The 19,148-nt window shown below is 60.0% G+C and overlaps 1 protein-coding gene across 1 annotated transcript; it reads right to left on the minus strand.

The window, feature by feature from the left end:
- Nucleotides 1-867: 867 nt before the first annotated feature.
- On the minus strand, nt 868-19,148 carry TKT (transketolase). The gene is made up of 14 exons (XM_075547522.1): nt 18,886-19,148; nt 11,654-11,771; nt 10,991-11,104; nt 10,221-10,318; nt 7,002-7,193; nt 5,684-5,802; nt 5,134-5,327; nt 4,496-4,660; nt 3,523-3,679; nt 3,275-3,405; nt 2,846-2,929; nt 2,674-2,767; nt 1,656-1,778; nt 868-1,128 (listed from the first exon to the last, which is right to left on the minus strand). The coding sequence occupies exons 1-14, from the start codon at nt 18,990-18,992 to the stop codon at nt 953-955; spliced, it is 1,872 nt and encodes a 623-aa protein (XP_075403637.1). The 5' UTR covers nt 18,993-19,148; the 3' UTR covers nt 868-952.

Raw genomic sequence — 19,148 nt, forward strand, 5'->3', positions numbered from 1 at the left:
TAGGGTGGCAGGTGAGTTTTGGGTTTTGTTTGATTAGTGTGCAACCACGGGGATACGGAGTGCCAGTTTGCGAAGTTCCCCCTGAATGGGGTGCTGATGTGGGATCTCCTGGCTGCCTGCTACACACCCAGCATCAATGTTCTACACCCCTGCTGCCTGCCCAGCACGAAGATGTGGCCCTGAGGTACTAAACAGGCCGTCAGTCCAGCTGTCCCCCCACCCCCCAAAACAGACCAGTCTGCTTAGCAGTCCCCAAGCCAAATGCAGCCCACAGTGCCCTCTAGCCAAGCCCAGCTGGTGGCTCTGGGCGGCACTCGCTGGATGCAGGCATGACCTTTATTCTGCCAGGTGGCCAGGACAAATGGGCATGGCTTCAAGTGCTTTGTCCTCCCAGGGGTCTCCAAGCCCAATAGGGCTGAGCCCCAGCAAGAGGGGGTGTGGCCATGGGAAAGAGGGAGCCCCACTCCCTGAGGATCTGCATAGCTGCAAGTTTGACACCAGCGGCATTTGGGCCAGAGGCAAGTTCCTGGCCCAGGAGGGGCAGCTCTGCTCTGCAGGGATTGGGGGGGACTAGCAGCCCTGGCTTCTCCCACCCCCTGTAGTAGCCGTGTCTCAGGTCATGGCTGCTCTGCATGCTTGAGTCCCGGTTGAACAGAAGGGATCAGGAGTGACTGAGTTCCAGCCCCAGGTGACCTCAGAGGGCAGGCAGGGATGGGTATGCGCAGCCTTTGGGGCAGCAGGGGAGGTGATTCCAGAGGCTTTAGGTGGCCCAAGCCCCAGCATGGAGCCCTCAATGCTCGACCTCCTTCCCTAGAAACCATCCCTGGCTAAGCCACACCCAGGAAAACAGTTGAGGAGCCAGCTCGATTTTCTTGAAACGTACATTTAATCCGCCACTCCTCCCCATACAAGTCTGAGGCTCTCAGGATGTGCACAGCCCCGCCCTGCCGCCCTAGGCCTTGGCGACGAGGTCCCTCACAGCTTGTGCGATGGAGTCCTTGTCGATGCCAAACATCTTCAGCAGCTCCGTCGGCTTCCCGCTTCTGGGTATCTTGCTGACAGCCAGGCGGGTGATAGTGACGCCAGGCTCGCCCACGATGGCGGAGCTCACCGCCTCACCTATGCCGCCTGGGCAAGCGAAGGGGGCAGTCAGGCACAGGGGGCTGGGGAGGAGAGCCCTGCCCCAGGCTGTGGCCAGTCACCACAGTCACCAGTCACTGAATTTATTGCCCAGCCAAGGACACTCCACACCACCTTCCCCAAGCACAGGCCCAGAGCAGACATCATTTATCAATCACAGCACTTGAGAACTACAGTAACTAGTGGGGACGGAGGAGTCTCAGGAGCATTTCTGGGCAGCCCTGTGGACTGGACTTGACCCCAGTCCTGCTCATCGCTCCTCCTCCGGGGCCTCCCAGGAGGGTCAAGTTTTGGGGAAGGCCTGTGCGCTATGGCACAACCTTCACTGGTGCCAGGGATGTATCCCCTTCCTCTAGCCCGGGGCCTCGCCAAAGCCGGGCAGCAGCTGTCACCCCCAGGCTGGCCTGAGGCTGACTACGAGACAGGGCTCTCGGCCACAGCTACCCTCTTAGGCTCAGATCACAGGAGCCATGTCCAGCCTGGGCCCCACCCCGCCTGTCCCCCAGCCCCGTCACCTTCGTGATAATGGTCCTCCACCGTGAGGACCTTGCCCTTGGTGGCCCGGACACTCTCCAGGATGAGCTTCACGTCCAGGGGCTTGATGGTGAAGGGGTCCAACACCCGGATGTTGATCTTCTCTGTGAGGGAGAAGCATTGCGGGGGAAGGGCAGTGAAGGGGGCTAGGCGGCCCTCTGCCTGGGACCCCTCCCCTTCTCCTGGTCCCGCCTGACCAGGAGCGGAGAGGCCTGTTGTCAGAGAAGGCTGAGCCCCCCACACTGCTCGCTCTGGGCAGGCATGTGCCGTCCTGGAGGGCAGCTTGGCAGCCACTGCCTGCCAGGAGAGTCTAGGAGCAATCTGTGCGCACTCCCCCGTCAGAGAGGCCCCGGTCTGCTGTGAGTGAAGGGAGCACTCTGGGCCCAGGCCCCCTGCAGAGCAAACCTTTCAGAACATACCGGACAATAAAGATACTCACTGCCACCATCATTTCTGACTGTGACAACGTGCTTGGTTTAAGACCCCCATCCACCCTGTCCCCCTGCAGGAGATTCATGGGGCCCCAGGCCTCGCCCTACTTCCACAGATGGACGTCTCCACTGGTCCAACCCGCCAGCCCCTCGACAAGCCTGCCCCCACGTTGGTTTATGATTGACCCTGCTCACCCCAGTCCTCCCAGGGTGGCAGTGCCCACACAGCTGTGGCTGACGGACCCCACTTGCCTTCCAAACAAGATCAGTGGCGTGAGGCTAGCGCGCCAGGCCCTGTGAACTTAACTCTCAGGACAGGCCCTGTGAACTTAACTCTCAGGACGGCCCACAGGGGAGGCGACGCTCCCTCATAGGCAGGAAGTGGACTGAGAGGGACCCACACCTTGCAGTCAAGCAGCCTGGCTGTGGCTTTGGCCATCACTCAGGGTGTCTTGGGTGTATGGGCTTGGTAACCACAGACAGGGTGGCTCTTTCGGTGTTCAGCGTGAACTCTGCCCACCCCAGGGACCTAGTGACCGCCTGGCACCCACTCTCTCTCCCCGCTCACCTTTCTTCAGTAGCTCGGCGGCTGCCAGGGCCTCGTGCAGGGTCACCCCAGCCCCAATCACAGTCACCTGGTCCGCCTTGCTCTTCAGAACAACCTAGGAGGAGGGGGCAGTGAGGCTGGGACACAGCCCGGGCAACCAAAGGGTCAGTTCCACGACATGAGCACTACTGACCTTGCCCTGTCCGACCTGGAATTCCTCGTCATTGTTGTAGATGACGGTGTTTTCTGGGCGGCTGGTGCGGATGAAGCAGATGCCCTAGGGTGGGACAGAGACCAGGGATTATAGGGCCCATCTTCTTGGGGGGAGGGCTGTCTGGTGTCACCCCAGCAACTCCTCTAAGACTGAACCTCCACCTCCCTAACCTCTCCTCCCAAGAGCTGCCTGCAGCCCAGGACACTCTGCTTGCTGGTCAGAAAGCCCAACTGTGGAAGGACTAACAGGCACCATCTGTCTGGCGGCCAAAGTGGAAGGCCACTGGGATCCCTGTTAGTGATGCCTGCCACGTGGCAGTAGGAATGGGAGGTTGTGAATGTCTGGCTCCCGGCATCCCTAGGTAAGTCCCAGCCGCCAGCATGGGGGAAGCCACCTCAGCTGACCAACCTTGGTATTGGCCGCTAACTCCACCGCCTTCTCGGTAGACACCCCATCGCTTGGGTAGAAGACAGTTGACATGGGGACGGACCGGAACATGGCCAGGTCTTCCAGGGCCATCTGAGAGGGCCCATCTTCCCCTGAGGAACGGGGAGGATAAGCCGGAATAAGACACCTCCCCACTCCTGGCGGGGACCCCTGCTTCCCGGGAAGAATGAAGAGGCAGGTGCAGGCACCGCAAGCCTGGCCATACTCACCAATGGACACGCCGCAGTGGGACCCACACAGGTTGATGTTGCTCTCAGAGATGGCCGCCATGCGGATCTGGTCGAAGGCCCGTGTGAAGAAGGCCGCGAACGTGCTGCAGAAGGGCACTGTCCGTCTGCGTGTGGCACAGCCCACGGCGATGCTCACCTGTGATGGGGCGGGGCAGGGTCAGCCTGGAGATGGGGACGCGGCCTGCTCTGGAGGCTGCCTTAGGGGTACCGGGCTTGCTGTCTTAACAAAGCAGCTGCCAACAAGTCCAGGCCAACTCACGGCCACCCTGGGTGCCAGAGCAGAACTAAGATCCCGGGACTTCTGCAGCAGGCCTCTTGGGAGCAGACAGACACCTTCTGGGCACCCCGAGCCTCTGGGTAGCTACGCCTCCAGCCAGTGCACTGAATCATCATCCGAGAGTCCCTCCCAGCTGCACCTGTGCGGCATGGACCACACACATGGCACAGCCTGCACGGCCAGTGCTCACAACAGCTGGGCACCGCGTGAATGGCGGACAAGCAACACAGACCAAGGAAGCGGGATTGAGCGTCCAGAAGCAAACCCACCACATGCAGTGGGCAGGCAACCTTCCATAACACCGGGACAAAATGAGGGCGCTAGTTTTTGGCATACATAGATAGCCTCTCAGACACAACTGGAAATGCAGACACCAGACGTTAAGTCAGAGAACTGGCACCCCCTGAAAGTCTCTCTCTCTCTCACACACACACACACGCACACACACGAACACTAGAGGAGCCTGGGAAACGTACTACATCTGTCCTCAAGAGACGACTCTTGTCTGTCCCATGATGACATAAAGCTCCGAGCAGACAACCACGCAGAAAGCCCACCCTCCTGGATGGTGTGGTGGGCGGTGGGTGCGGGAGGGAGGGGCGGGGTAGCGGACAGGACAGGGGCGGTTTCAGACACAGGCAAAGCGTGGAAAGCGTGCTGCGGCAGACCACCCACCATGTTCTGCTCTGCGATGTAGCACTCGATGAAGCGGTCGGGGTGCTCCTTTCTGAAGAGGTCCGAGAAGGTGGAGTTCTTGGTGTCTCCATCCAGGGCGACGATGCGGTCACTGGCGTGGCCCAGCTTGGCCAAGGCTTGCCCGTAGGCCTTTCGGGTGGCTATCTGTGGGAGGGTGTGTGTGTGGGGGGGGTGTGAGCGTGAGCATGTCAGAGGGCATGGGGCTGCTGGACAGGCCCATCACTTAGGGAGGAACGAAGTGGGAACCACACGCAGTCTGGGAGAAACTCTCAGGCTGGTGAGCCTGCAGACAGGGTGCCCGCTGTGAGCGGGCAGAGCATCCACAGGCGCCTGTGAGCCCACTCTGCAGGTGGAGAAACCACTGGGCACAACAACGCTGCAGTCCTGGGTAAGGACTCCAGCTCTGTCCACGGGAACCCTGGGCACGTCCCCTGCCCTCTGACCTCTCAGAGCTAAGCCACTGCAGAGCAGGCTGCCCCACATGGGAGACGGCAGCTGTGACCCGCACCCTAAATGAATCACTTCCTCTTGCCTCAGAGCCCCCTTCCCACAGCACTGCTCTTCAGAGGGGTTGGGATCCCGGGCCCCCAGCCTCCAGCACAAGCTGCACGCTGTACCTTGTCCCCAACTTTGTAGCTGGGCGGGGAGGGCATGCGGATGTTGGTGATGTCCACCGTGGGGGCATCCTCCTGTGGGGGTGTGGCCAGGATCTTCTTCTTGCTTTGGATCAGGCTGTAGATCTCTTGGATGGTCTGCTCTGCCATGTTTTTCGGGAGGGGCTTCCCATGCCAGGACTCCTTATCCTCTACCCCTGCAGGGGCAGCACAGGACAGGTGTGTGTGTGTTGGGGGGCGGCAGGTCCCGGCACCCAGAGACCCAGCTCCACACATGTGCCCTGGGCCTCCAGCCCCCACAGCCCCAACTCTCACCCCCGAGTCGGGCCCCATGTCCCATGGGGTTTCCAAAGGGTGGCTTTTCAGAATGCAACAGCCTGGGGGAACTCTGGCCCTCACGACCTATCACTCGGCGGCCCATACTCTGGGCATGTGAACAAGCAGGGAAGGAAATCCCACGGAGGAAGTGGTCCGGGCCTAGTGCTTCCCTGGGCACCACCCCCACCCCAGCCCCATGCCACTCCTGGGCCCAGGTGGGAGGCTGGCCACTGACCTGCAATCCCTCGGCCCTTGAAGGTCTTGGCAATGATGGCCGTGGGCTGGTGCTTGGCCTGGCCGAAGGCCTTGCAGAGCTCCTCCACGCTGTGGCCGTCCACGATGACAGCGTGCCAGCTGCAGACCGAGGGGGAGCATGCACTGAGGACTCAGCAGGGCGCCTGAGGTCCGCACAGCCCAGCCGTGGCCCAAGAAGCAGCGGGGAGGCCTACATGCTTGCTCTGCAACGGGCCTTATTTACCCTCTTTCCACGTTGTTTTCCCGCCTCCCCTCTGCACCATGGGCAGGCTTTCCTGCCTTCACAGGGATTCTGAGGCCGCCTCCCGCTGCTTCGGTCTCTGGGGTCTCTCGCTCAACATCTGTCCATTTCCTGCTGGAAGCTGTTTGGGGCTGATGCACAGGGTGTGGGATCTGCCTGCTACTACAGGCCTGATGGGTGTTTCCGGGCCCGATCTCTACGTGGGACACACACAAGCTCCCTCCGCAGTTGCCCCGTGCCACGTGGCCATGGGCACGAGGCTCTGTTGTTACAGGCAGGCAATCCTGCTGCTCCCTGGGTCCTTCTGGGGACTGACCTCCCTCATGGCGTCTATCAGAATACATAGCAGCCGTTCTGAGAGCGTTCACACTGCAGATGTGGACGCCAGAGCGTGGGCTCTGCAGCTGCCCCCATCTTACAGGCAGGTCAGCTGAGACTGGCTGCAGCACTGCAAAGCTTGTCAGGACCCCACACGAAAGCCACAGGGCATGGGCACAGGCCCCAGGGGCGCTGCCAGGGCCATGCCCAAATCCCCAGCCCCGCGCCCTAAGTCTCCACCCTTCTTCCTTCTGGGGGTCAGAGACCCTGTGTAACCAATCTGTTTGAGAAAGGCATCAGGAGGAGCCTGGAGACCAGCTGAGGAGTGGCTGGTATTTGGGGCACAGGAGGGGGGGTGTCAAGCTAATGTGCTAGCTAGCACTTTCCCTGGAGCGACCTCCTGGTTGTGCTCGGAACTCAGCCATGATTCAAGACCCCAGGTGAAGCCTGGGTCCCATTCACCGAGCACGAGAGGCCTGTGCTTCTCCCAAGGCTGGCTGGCTGCCGTTGGGCCTGGGATGTGGCCAGGCACACACGTACAGACTTTGGCCTCGTGGATCTGCCTGCCCTTCCCCCGCCAAGCTATGTGGCTGGAAGTGGCCACAGTACAACGGGCTTGAATGACCACTTCTCAGATAAACAGCCAGCTTGAAATAGCAGAGTCAAAACCGCGTCTGGGAGGCCATCTGCAGGTGAGGCTGGAGCCCCGGCCCCACATTTCACCCCAGCCCATACGTACCCGAAGGCCTCGCAGCGCTTCTGGTAGACCTCCACCTGGTGCTGCAGGGGCGCTGGGTCACTCTGGCCCAGGCGGTTAATGTCAAGAATGGCAACGAGGTTGTCCAGCTTGTAGATGCTGGCAAAGGCCATGGCCTCCCACACAGAGCCCTCGGACAGCTCCCCGTCACCCAGCATGCAGTAGACGCGGTAGCTGTGGACAGAGCACAGCAGGGTCAGGCTGGCCCTGTCACCCAGCGCCCCCTGTGCCCAGCCACAGCCCTCCTTGCCCAGGAATCCGATCCTTGGGTGAGATGAGCAAGACTCACGGGTGAGAAGAGCCCCCTGGATGGCATTTCCAAGTACCTGCTGCTGTCCCCCCAAGTCCCTAGCTCCACAGGAAGTGCCCATGAGGGGCTATGAGGGCCAGGAAGCAGCACTGACTTCTGGGAAATAGCTGAGACGCTGGGGTGCAGGGCTGTCAGTGCAAGAGAAAAACGGGGCCCGGAGGATGGACAAGCAAGGGCTGTCCCCGATGCACCCACTGTAGGAGTGGGTCAGAGTCTCACACAAACAGGAGTGTCTTGGGGACCTGGGTGAGAGGGGAAGGGAGACCCTGGAGCCCACGCTCTGCCTCCGCCCAGAGGTGCTGGCCGGGGAGGGTGGAGGGCCAGAGCAGGAGGCTTGCAGTGGAGTGAGCACAAATCGGGGAGCTTCAAGGGCAACCAAATGCCTCAGAGCCTGGCCTTCCTCACACTGCCCAAGGTCAGAGGTCTGCATGCACCACGACAAAAGCAACTGGACCAGGACACAGCACGAGGAGCCCCTGGTTAAGGCACTTGGCTGAGTCCACCCTGAGGAGCCTGGTGGTCTGTCTCCATCAACATCCTCCTGAGGGATGCCAAACGGCCACAGCCTACTGTTCTTCAGGCAGACCCGCCCAGCCGAGCCCAGGACCCAGCATGTGAGGGCTGTGCCCCTGCGGGCCCTGGCTAGCCCGTCCAACGGCCATTCTGTGGCACTCAGGGGCTTGGCAGGGTTGCTTCCAGGCCCGTGCTTGGCACCCTCTGTCAGAGGCTGAAGGCAGCCATCGCTGCACACACAAGGAAGAGAGCTCAGGAAGGTCAAGGTCACGCAGCTGGGTATGACTGAGCCGGCCAAACTCAACCTCAGCCTGATGGCCCAGTCCAGCTTCTCTCCACTTGCTGCTGTCGAGGAATGGGTGCAGGGCGAAGGACAGACCAGCCTTTCCAGCTGTTGGGTCCCCCGGAGGGAGGCTGGTGCCCGGCTACCCCCAGCAGGAAAAGGAACTTGGCCTGATGCAGGCTCAGGAGCCTGGCCCTCAAGCCCCCTACAGCTGAGAGGCTGCGGTCAGTCATTCTGTCAGCATGACTCAGCACAAGGCCAGCCCAGGCCTCAGAGCTGCGGGCTCTCTGCTGGCCACACCCCTTCCTTTCAGGCGACATCAAGCCTGCAAGAGGCTCCAACAGCCCAGCCAGGAACAGGCTGCAGGGTCCACATTGCAGCAACGTGATATCTGAATCGGAGTGCTAACTCCAGTTTATCTCCTCTCTTCCCTGCAGGGTGCAAGGGGGCCCTGAGCCCAGGGACGGGTGCTCTGGTCTGGGGCAGCAGCTCGCAAAGTGACCCCTCCCCTCCTGGTCCGCGGTGGGCTAAGTCAGCAAGGCCTGCAGGGAATGCAACACCCCATCCACCCCCCAACCCCTCCCACAACCCCTGAAAGATTCCAGGGAAGCAGACTGTCTACCTTCTCAACCCCACACCCAACCTCCAGGTTAGTGAGGCTGGGCTGGGTGCACAGCGGAGCCTCAGTGTGGCCTCGGCTTCAAGGTCCAGGACCAAGCTGGCCCTGCGGTGGCCTACAGGAGGGTCCCAGGTCCTAGTCTGCCCTACCTTTAGGCTTTGTTGCTGGGGCCACCAGTGCCCACGGCCAGGAGGACCCCAGCTGCTGTGGAGCCTTCTTACATGGCTGGACTCTCCTCCCAGGTGCCTCTAGGTGGACTCAAGATCAAGCTTGGGCTGGCAGCCTGGTGTGCTCACTGCATGCAGAATCCACCCCCCCCCCCAACAATTCCCACTCAAAGAGGCGGCAGGGTAGGGCAGGGCGGAAGGGTTCCCTCCCTCCAAGGGCTTCCGAGGTAGGAAATCTCTAGGGGAGCGGACAGCTGTCCTTCACTCCTTGCAGTTAGCACCCTGGTTCCCAAGACAGAGGCTCTGCTGCCTACACGACACCCAATGTCACACCCTCCTTAAAACAGCTCCCAGCGGTCACCTCACGGGAATATGCACGCTCCCGCGTTCACATGCTTTTCACAAGGAAAGCACTCCTCGGCTCTGACGAGTACAGACGAGGACGGGCTGAAAGGCTGCTTCTCATGCTGAACACGAGGGAAACGCATGCACTTAGTGAGATGGGGGGGGGGGCAGAGAATAAAGGAAACGTTCCTTTCTCGTTAGCATCGTTCTGTAGTTTCCCAGTGGGTCGGTATTTCGTAATTGAAAAGCGCATGTTCAGAAAGACACATGGAAGGGGCCGGTGGGTGTAAGTGCCCTGGCTGATGGCTGTTAGTGATGATGGTGCCACCCTCGGCACCTGGCCCAGCCGATAATCCCTGCTGCCCCACCCCTGCCAACCATGCTGGCCCCACGCCAACCAGGGTGCTGGGAACCCGCTAAGTGCCTTCTCGAGACACTGGCTTGCTCCATTATGTTGGGACCAGGAAATGACCCAGCAAATGTAAGGAAGGATCAACTCCACAGAATGCCCGTCACACACGTCATTCTCTCTGCGCGTCCCAGCCTGCCCCGAAGCTCGGCCAGGAACCGAAGGGCACCTGCTGGAGCTGCCCGCTGAGGCTGGCCTGGGCGCCCTAGGAAGGTCTGGCAGCCAGAGGTCCCTGGCTGTACCCCTTCTCCTGCTGGGAGGGAGAGGGGCTGTAGTGGGCAGCCCTTGGCTGACCTCTGCCGCGAGACGGTCTACAAAGCACCTGGTGCAGGAGCAGGGGGGCCTCTGCTCCTGCAGTCAATCTCTTGAGCGCGTCCATCTTTCCTGCCTGACCGGCATGGCTCAAAAATACCTATATCCTCCACAACACACGAGGGGCCTACTGTGGTGCAGGTCCTCCCAGCCCTGCCACAGCTTCTAACAATCAAGGGACCTGTAAGTGTTTCCTCTGGGGAGGGGCCGGACTTGGGAGTGGGGGGCGGGGAGTACCCTTACCTGGCTTTGTCGAAGTATTTTCCAGTGAAGGCCATCCCGCAGGCAGCCCCGAGGCCCTGGCCCAGGGAGCCGGTGGCCACATCAGTGAAGGCTTGTTTCTGTCACAACAGAGGACAGTTACTTCCGGGGGGAGTGGGCGGCCACAGCAGCATGGGTGGGGGGAGCAGGCTCTGCAGGAGGCCCCCTCCCCAGGTGTGTGGTCTCATACTCATACCACTGTGATACCAGGTGGTGGGTTCAAACCCCAGCTCTGTCCACTAGGAGCCGTGACAACTGGCTGGGACTTGAACTGGGCTCACAGAGCCCATGAGAGGAGCTGGAGAATTCAGTACCAGACCATGGGGAGGCGGGTGGTGTGTATGTGTGTGGGTGTGTGTGTGTGAGAGAGAGAGAGAGAGAGCGCAAGAGAGAAAGAGAGCTTTTCTTGTGGTCCAGAAGTCAAGACATCTGCAAGTGTCCCCCCCCACAGAGAACCAGGGGCCTAGTTACCATGGCATCACTGGCTTCCTGCTACACCCCGTGTGGGCACCTCCTGAGCACGTCAGGGGGCCCAGCAGGGAAGAGGGACAAGGGAGACAGGGGGGACTGTGAGACTTCCTCCTTCTTCCCCAGCTTGGGGCAACTTTAAGGTGACCTGGACACACGTCTTTCCTCCCCCACCTCCCCTTGACTTTCAACATCTCCAGCTTCTCAGTGGGGTCCCCCCCCCCCACTTTGAGAAACAGGAAGTGGTGACAGAGCCCACGAGGCCCCTGGTGAGGGGCACTCACTGGGACAGGGTGTCCATCCAGGTCGGAGCTGATCTTCCGTAGGTTCAGCAGTTCCGCTTCAGGCAGAAAGCCGGCTTCCGCCCAGACAGCATAGAGGATGGGAGCGGCATGGCCCTGCAGGGGCAAATGGAGGGGTGTTCCGTAGAAATGGGGCACTGCTCCTGCTGAGCAGAGCTGCCCAGCCAGGGTGTCTATTACATGTAGGAATCGAGTTAAAGCCTCCTGGTTTTCAGCCAGAAGTTCCCACAGCCACAGCCAGCAGCTCTGAGAACAGGTGTGGGGCGGGGGCGGGGTGAGTCCACAGCTGGGCTGCAGGCAAGGCCAAAGCCCCACCTGGTGAGGGACTGGCCTAATCCTGGCTTCTGGCATGTGAAGGGCTTAGCCAGACCTCTTAAGCTTTACTGTCTGCCCTGAGAGCCCCAAGGCCACAGGGCCAGGCCTGGGAGCAGGTGGACACCAGCAGTGCCTGGAGCCCCTGCAGCAGGGATGGTGGCTGTGGTCTCACTGCCCTGGACTTCCAGGGATGATCCTCACAGTTAGAGACTGCAGGCGGGAAGTCAAAGGGCTGTGTCCTACCTGGGATCGTGGCTGCCAACCCCAAACCCGGGCCAAACCCACAGCCAGCCATTCCCACAGCCTGTGTGGGGTCAGGGAGGTGCCTACCTTGGAGAGCACGAAACGATCATTGTGGGGGTTGCGGGGGTCCTGGGCCTTGTAGCGCATGGTGTGGAAGAATAGCACGGACATGATCTCTGCGGCGCTGCAGCAGGACGTGGGGTGGCTGAGCCGGAGAGAAGACAGTGTGTCAGGGCTGCGCCCACACAGGGAGCTTGCGAAGCACGGCCTGGGAGGGCTGCAGGGTTCTCAGGCTGCCACTGCTGGAGGCTTGGGACCTGGCCAGTTGGTAGGTGCCTGGGGTCCCCAGCCTGAGAGTCTCGGAGCTGGACAAGGGCAAGCCCCGCCCTCTCCTGCACAGCACCTGTGACTCGGGGCCGGAGCACAAGGGCTGAGGCGTGCAGAAGGACCAGGACAACAGGCAGACTCGGCATGGGGTCTGCAGCCTTAGCTTTCCAATGGCATCGCTGGGACTCAGCAGCCTTGTACAGAATTTAAAAAGCAGAGCACACAAGGTTGCCTTCCACAAAGGCAACTACTGGGTGAAAATCATGATATCCTCTGTCTGCAGACAGGATGGGGGCTGAGGTGGTAGGCGGTCGGCATCTTCACACTAAGAAACATGCCATCCGTGGCTGGGACAGCGTCCGGGCACAGAAGAGACAGAACAGAACGGCACCTCGTTGAGACCCTGCCCGGGAATGAACCCTTTTGGCCCAGTTAGGGGAAACGTCAGCCTCGGGACACATGCAGCGAGCTCGGCTCTCTGACCTAGTCTCCTCCAGGCCCTTCACAGGGACACACAGCCAAGGCCAACCCAGGGCACATGCAGCCCATTTGGAGCCCACAACCCACCAGGTCAGGGCGAGTCCCGCCCTGCAGACAGGACACGTTAGAGAAATCCAGAAAGCGGCCCATGCTGGGTTAGTCCTCACACTTTGGCACACAGTGTGCACATACTTAGCTTTGTCTACGGACTCCTGGTCATGGGGGCACACTACACCTGAAAGAGGGAGGTGAGGAAAGGTCAACAAGAACCCCGGTTCTGATGGCAGCACCCCAAACCCTTGTTGCCGGGGCGTGCTTTCATTGACCCGAGAACCCGGTCAATGTCTGCCCCTGTGTCAGCAATCACCCTGTTCCACAAGCCACCTGCTCCCAGGAGCAAAGGATGAGGTGCTTCACCTGTCCCTTATCCCCACTCAGGGGTGTCTGGTGAAATGGGGGAGCAGCACACGTGGCAAAGGTGGGCCCAGCCCTGGACAGAGGCCAGAAGCTGAAAAGTAGAAAAACTGGTCGAGATCAGTTCTGCCTAGATCTGAGAGACACAAGCCTGTATGCAAGGCTGCTCCCTCCGGCCACCCTCCCACCTCCCTCTCCACAGTCTACAAAACACAACAAGGGCCTTCGGTGCCGGGAGAAGAGGCTGAGGCTGGCCCTCTACACAGAGCTGTGTTCCTCCTGAGTGTGGTCCTGAAGCTCTTCCCCTGTGCAGGGGCGCCTAGGGGTCAGTGAGATAATACAAAACAAGTGCCCGGGTCACCTGGACCCAGGGGCACCTGCTGTACCTCTCCACCTCCAGCCAAGAGACTGTGACCTCCTCCAGGATCATGGGGCAGAAGGATCAGTGGGGGAGGAGGGAGCACACATGGCAATGGCTTTGGAGCTGAAAGAAGGGGGCCTGTAGCCTTGGGGCCTGGCTCTTCTTGCAGTGGCACCCGCAGGGTGTAGACATGCAGGGTGACGCTGAGCAGGTGACAGGAAAGCAGCTCTCCACAGCTGCTGGGCAGTGTACCAGCAGAAATGTGTTTCACAATAAAATTCTCCCTGTAGTTACAAGAAACACATACCAGCAAATTGACAAGGCTGAAGCTCTAGCCGGCTGGCTGTGGACTGAGTTCTCTCTAGGTCAGCAGTTTGAAACCACCAGCCACTGAGTGAGAGAGAGATGCGGGGAAGATGGGTTTTCAACTCCTGGAAAGAGTGAGTCTTGGAACCCACAGGCCCAGCTCTGCCCTGCCCTCCAGGATCGCTGTGAGCTGAAAGCCTGCAGTTGGAGGCTGGTGAGTCTGAGCCCCAGTGGGAGCGCCAACCATTGTCAGTGAAGTTCCTAACGACGTGTCTTTGAGCCTCGTGGTTTCACCGGCATGTGCTCACTGCCGTGGGTTCTGATGCAGAGGCTCTCGGAGTCAGGGTGGAACGGCTCGCTCTGGGTTTCCAAGGCTGTAACTCTTCACGGCAGGCTGGAGGGTTGAACCGCTGGCTTTGTGGTTAGCAGCCCCAGGCAGAACCCACCCCGCTCCAGGGCTCCTTCTGTGTGCGCAGTTCCAGTCCAAAGAACGACTTTCCCTATGCTGGCTGTGTAGACACTGCCATTGCCAGTATGTGCCCAGTGACAAGTCCCGCTTGGCCCAGGGCAGGGCTCCGGCCATCAGGACCCTGGGCAATGGCTGCTCTGGGTCTCAGAGGCTGCTGATCTTGGCCGGAGAAGGGAGCCTCATCTTTCTCCCTTGAGTGGTTGATGGGTCTGCACTGCCGGTCAGGACGAACTGGCCTCCTGTGGTTAGCGGCCATGCCTATGACTCAGTGAGCCACCCGGGCTCCTTCCAGATGCCGCACGCAACTATTCCTCCGCTGGGTGTGAGGCCCCACCACACAGCCTCAAACGCCTCCTCCCCGCCGCCACCTGGCAGCACGCGGTGATTATCACCCGCCTGCCCTGCTACGGACCCAGCTCCCAGAAGACAGGGGCTGTGAGATCTGTGTCGTGGCTCAGGCCCCAGCACCACCCGGGTCTGGCCAGGTGCACACCCACGACCAAAAAGGAGACCCCACAAGTCGACCTCTCTGCACCTGCCTCAGCCTATGGAGGCAGTGTTGTGGCTCAGATGATACGGGCACCAATTCCACAGGATTTGAGGCAGAGCAGGCCTGCCAGCCTGTCTGTAGCGGGCCCAGGGCAGAATCAAGGTACCTCGAACAAGTGGCGGGTGGACACTAACAAATGCAGCCCGTGGGCAGGACAGTGTCGCTTCCCACCATAGCGGACCGAAGGGCCCTGGGAGAACACTGCTAAATCCCAGGAGCCCAGTGCAAAAGATCTTCTTCTGCAGATGCACCGACGGGGAGTGTCCAGCAGAGGACGCTCCATCAAAGAAGAGAGTCCTCAGCATTTGCCGTTGGGGGTGGGGATGGCGGGCTGCTGTGGGCAGCAGGAACGCACGGTCGCACCAAGCGTAATGCCATCCTTCGTCAAGACTACGGATACGCTCAGATGCTGAGCGGCAAACTGGTAGTTTGGCCGATCCAGAGGCACCTCAGAAAACCCGAGCACGGCGGTGGAGTCTTTGTTTTCCAGTGTCTGGAGTGTGGTAACAGTGTGGCAAGTTCACTGAAAGACATCATTTGGATTTGAGCACTGGCTGGTGTGCATGCAGCTGACACGTTCCAAAGCCCTGGTAATGGTCGTGGCAGGAGAGAAGCTCGTGGGCACAAGTCCTCCAATGTCCACACCTCGTGCCCACTTGTGCAGCCTTCGAAGATTGCATCGGGGCCATGAATGCAACCGACTTCCTCACAAGAAGCCACAGCCCAAGGCCCCACCAGACCCCACCCCCACCTGCTGAGGACAGAGCACCGACCCAAGCACCCAGGGCGATGGTTGTGGTCTGTGGCAATCAGGGAGTTCCTGATTTTGCAGGTGACAACAGGTGTTCCCCAGCAGGGGCGAAGTCCAACAGTCAGAGCTGAGACAGGCCGCAGAGTACCGCGTTCCCAGGAAGCTTCCAGAAACACTGACCACCAAGCTCTGAGTTTGGGGGCCATCCTGGGACTGCCAGTGTCTCCACATGGAGTTGGAAACACCAGGCAGCCGCAATGGTTCTACTCGGGTCTCGTCTGAGCCAGGGACCCCAAGCCAGCCTGAGTGAAGCAGCAGGTCCCTGGCGGCCACTTCTGCCTCAGGGGTGGTGGTGGTGGGATGGGTGACCAGAGACCCGACAGGACCCCCATCCAGCCCATGTCCGCTCCAGTGCTAGAGCTGGTGGCAGGAGGGGACCCATACTTCTGCCACTTCCCCTGGATGCCAGGGTGTGACCCCAGAGCCTGCTCACTGTGCCCCCAAGCCCCACTCCTGACCCTGCTTGAAAATCATCTATCTAGGAGCTTCTTTAAAGATGGGGAAACTGAGGCCCTGGAGAGACAAGGCCACAGCTTCTTCAAGCAGAGCCAGGGCTAGCACCTAGTTCTCCAGCTGCCCACCAGCCAGGTCTGCATGAAACCCACTCTGCAGGAATACCCAGAGCAGGGTTGTGGACTAAAGCCGACTCCCTACCACAGTTGGAGTAAGGCCTGGCACCAAGCTGTGAGGAAATCTGGGCAGCATCCTGGCTGGCACCCAGCTGGGGCTACAGTATAGGCCGTGTGGGCCACCAGTCCGCCCACAGGCTTCAGGTGTCACCGGTGTCCAGCCGGCCCAGGACCACTTCCACTGTCCCTCAGAATATAGACAGATATGACCCCACAGAGCTCCGGCCACCGTGGACGCTGCCGCTTCAACAAGGAGCCCTTTGTGAAGGTTGGTCCCTCCACCCCCAGGCCCAGTTCCTGACAAAGGCCAGTATCCTCACCCTGGGGGAGGACAGGTTACTTGCCGGGGTCTAATGAGGCCCACTGTGCACGGAGTCTGGGACAGCAAAGACACTAAGGAAAGGAGAACCCACTGAGTCCAAGAGGTGGGAGCTGGCAACGGCAGCCTCGGTGGGGGGGCCATTCAAAGATGTGCCTGGAGCAGATGCCACACCGTGGTCCCCAGACAGGGCTCCTGACAGAACTCTGGCCTAGAGGGGGACTACAGTCCAGACTGAGCCAAGGGTTCGGGTGTCAACCTTCCCCAGGAAGGGTAAAGGAGCACACCCTGCACTGAGGGGCACATGACCAGGCCAGCATGCACTGCCAGCCCAATGCCCGTGTCTGTGGGTGGCCTTTAGACAGTCAAGCCCCTCTTCTCCGGGGTCTCTGGGTGGGAACATAGTTGGCAGTCAAGCAAGTCGCCAACCCACCACCCTTGGGCAAGGGACTCAAAACCAAACTGCAAACCCATTTCCAGTGACTCCCCACCCCGCAAGGCAGCAGGTTTATTCTTTCTTCCCCGAGGGGTTCTCACTGTGGACTCTTCAGTCAATATCAAGCACTTAACTAGTGTGGGGTGGACTCAAACACCCAGGGGCCAGAAAGCAGCTCTCATCTCAACTTTCCCCCTGGTGTTTTTTTGTGTAAACCACGCACTTAGCACACACCCCTTTCACAACTTCTCTTGTGATTGCACACTTTACTTCCTTCTGGAAAAGCTCCCGCAGCCCAACCCCCAAGGAGTCTTTCATGCATCTTTTACACAGCCTCCCCCCCTTATTTTAGAATGTTTTTCTGCTCTTCTAGCAATGGCTACTTTCTGAGGCCTGTCAGTTCCTCCCTGGCTTGTTACAATGTAAATACGTGTATAGCTCTCACAGCCTCCCACAGACTACAGTAGAGATAAGCACTTAACCATTTAACCAAGGTCCAAGAAGCCCATCAGATACCCTGATTTAATCTCTCTCAAAGCTCCCTTTCCAATCTTTTCCCATTCTCCATAGTTTGGTGCAAACACCTCCTCGACCATCTGCTTAAGGAGGCGTCCCAGTAATAATCTGAGCAGGATGATCAATTATCAGCCTCCATTTCCTCACCTGTTAGATGGGAATAGTTTGCCTCAGGGTGATTCTAAGAACAAATGAGACAATATTAGCAGTAAAGGATGCTCTGTGTCCACGTGAGGGACACCTACTGACCAGCTCAGCAACTCTGTAATGGTCTCCATGCCTTATCTCACTCAGACACCTAACAGTGCTGGAGTAATTGCAGTCTTCCCAGCTAGACTCCCAGGAGCCTGACTTGAAAACTCACAGCACAGTGAGGCTCAAGAAGGCCCTCAGGGTGAATGCCTGCCAGGGCCTTCCCCTGAACCAGGACAGAACACAAAGCCAGGAGAGTTCAGAGGGCCAAAGTGAGCATAGGCAGGGGTGGGGTTAGAGGGGAAGGGCGTCTAGCAGCAGTGCCCTCCTTTCTAAGGACGAGTAAGTTCACCAAGCAAAGGGTGGGCCTGCACTGCCCTACAGAGATTTATTTCCCATGGCCCTAAGGACTGGCCAGATGCCAGCCCTGTCCTTTCCAAGCACATCACTTGTCTTGGAAGGTTCTTTGAAACCCAGTCAAATCACCACCCCACCCCCATCTCCCGTTTTTAAAATCAGGGTGTACACCCCTGACAAGGTCCATGCAGGGTGCCCCAGTTCTCCCAGCAGCCCTATTATGGTCGCTCTTCTGCAGCAGGAGCCACAGACGAGGTTAACGCGGGCTCCAAGGGCCATTATCACTGTCCCTGCTACTAGTCTCCTTAGGAGCAGGGAGGACCTTGGAAGACCTGCCCCCAGCCTTGGGTAAAGTACACCTGGCTGCTGGTCTGCACTTGGACCTCCTGCCCAGCCCTGGAGGTGAAGCTGGTCTTTAGCCTTGCTCCCTCCCCTTCCCTTGGCCCAGCTCACACATCTCTGTCCCCTCTTCAGGCTGCCTCTGCACACAGGCTTCACGGGACCCTGGCCCTGGTTTCTCCCTCTTACCCCAGGCTCAGAATCCGAGCCATGATGAAGTGGTCAAAGGGGGGAGGCTGGTTTGAAATGAAGAGAAAGCCTGGCCAATCGGATGTGAGCCATCTCTTGAGCGTGTGGAATTAAACAGGGAGCCTTTGTTGGCTCACCTGGGTTCAAATCCCAGTTTCTCGCTTGGGCAGCCCTGTAATTCAGTTCTAACCTGGCCATCTATCTACGACGGCACGGCAACGAGTAATGTGTGTGTGTTCCTTTGCTCGCTTGCTTATTTTTGCAAGACGGAACGGTACCAGCGCTGCCCGCACACGGCCAGGAAGCACCAGAGCCGTGCCTGGCGAGCACCGGCAGAGGGCCTAGTGCCGTGCAGTGATGGCGGTCTTCCTCCCAGGCACAGACGGAGCAGAGAGCTGGCGATGGGCAGCCAGCTCGGCGCACTCGGAGCTGCCGCGGGCCTCGCGCCGGCGTGCAGCGGAAAGGCCCTCGCCCGCTACCTGACCGCGCCCCCGGCCTTGCTCGTGGGGGAGCGGGGCGGTGCGTGCGTGCAGCGCGGTTCCCGGAAACGACTCCTCCAGCGTCCCGGGCCCGAGCGCCCACTCACCCCGAGCCCGCCCTCCCCGGGCCCGAGCGCCCACTCACCCGGAGCCCGCCGCCGTGGTGGCCTGGATGGAGCTGATCCGCAGGCGGTTGGCCGTGTCCTTCAGGGCCTGCAGCTTCTGCTGGTCGGGCTTATGGTAACCCTCCATGGTACGGCCGGGAGCGGAGGAGGAGGCGGACGCGGACGGCGGGACGCGGACGCAGACGCAGACGCTGACACGAGGTGGCGGCGGTGGCGGCAGCGGCAGCGGCAGCGACTAGCAGCAGCAGAGACCGGGCTCCGCGTGAGGGTGCGTTAAGACTCC

The sequence above is a fragment of the Tenrec ecaudatus genome, chromosome 4, assembly GCF_050624435.1.
Source record: "Tenrec ecaudatus isolate mTenEca1 chromosome 4, mTenEca1.hap1, whole genome shotgun sequence".
In the NCBI taxonomy this organism is placed as follows: Eukaryota; Metazoa; Chordata; class Mammalia; order Afrosoricida; family Tenrecidae; genus Tenrec; species Tenrec ecaudatus.

What these genes read in the sequence shown, in the direction of transcription:
- TKT (XM_075547522.1), bottom strand. Translation starts at nt 18,992, where the DNA reads ATGGAGGGTTACCATAAGCCCGACCAGCAGAAGCTGCAGGCCCTGAAG. An exon ending in TGGATGGACACCCTGTCCCA is followed by an intron (nt 10,319 to 10,990) that starts GTGAGTGCCCCT and finishes CTGTTGTGACAG; the next exon opens with AAACAAGCCTTCACTGATGT. An exon ending in TCCAGGTCGGACAGGGCAAG is followed by an intron (nt 2,768 to 2,845) that starts GTCAGTAGTGCT and finishes CCCTCCTCCTAG; the next exon opens with GTTGTTCTGAAGAGCAAGGC.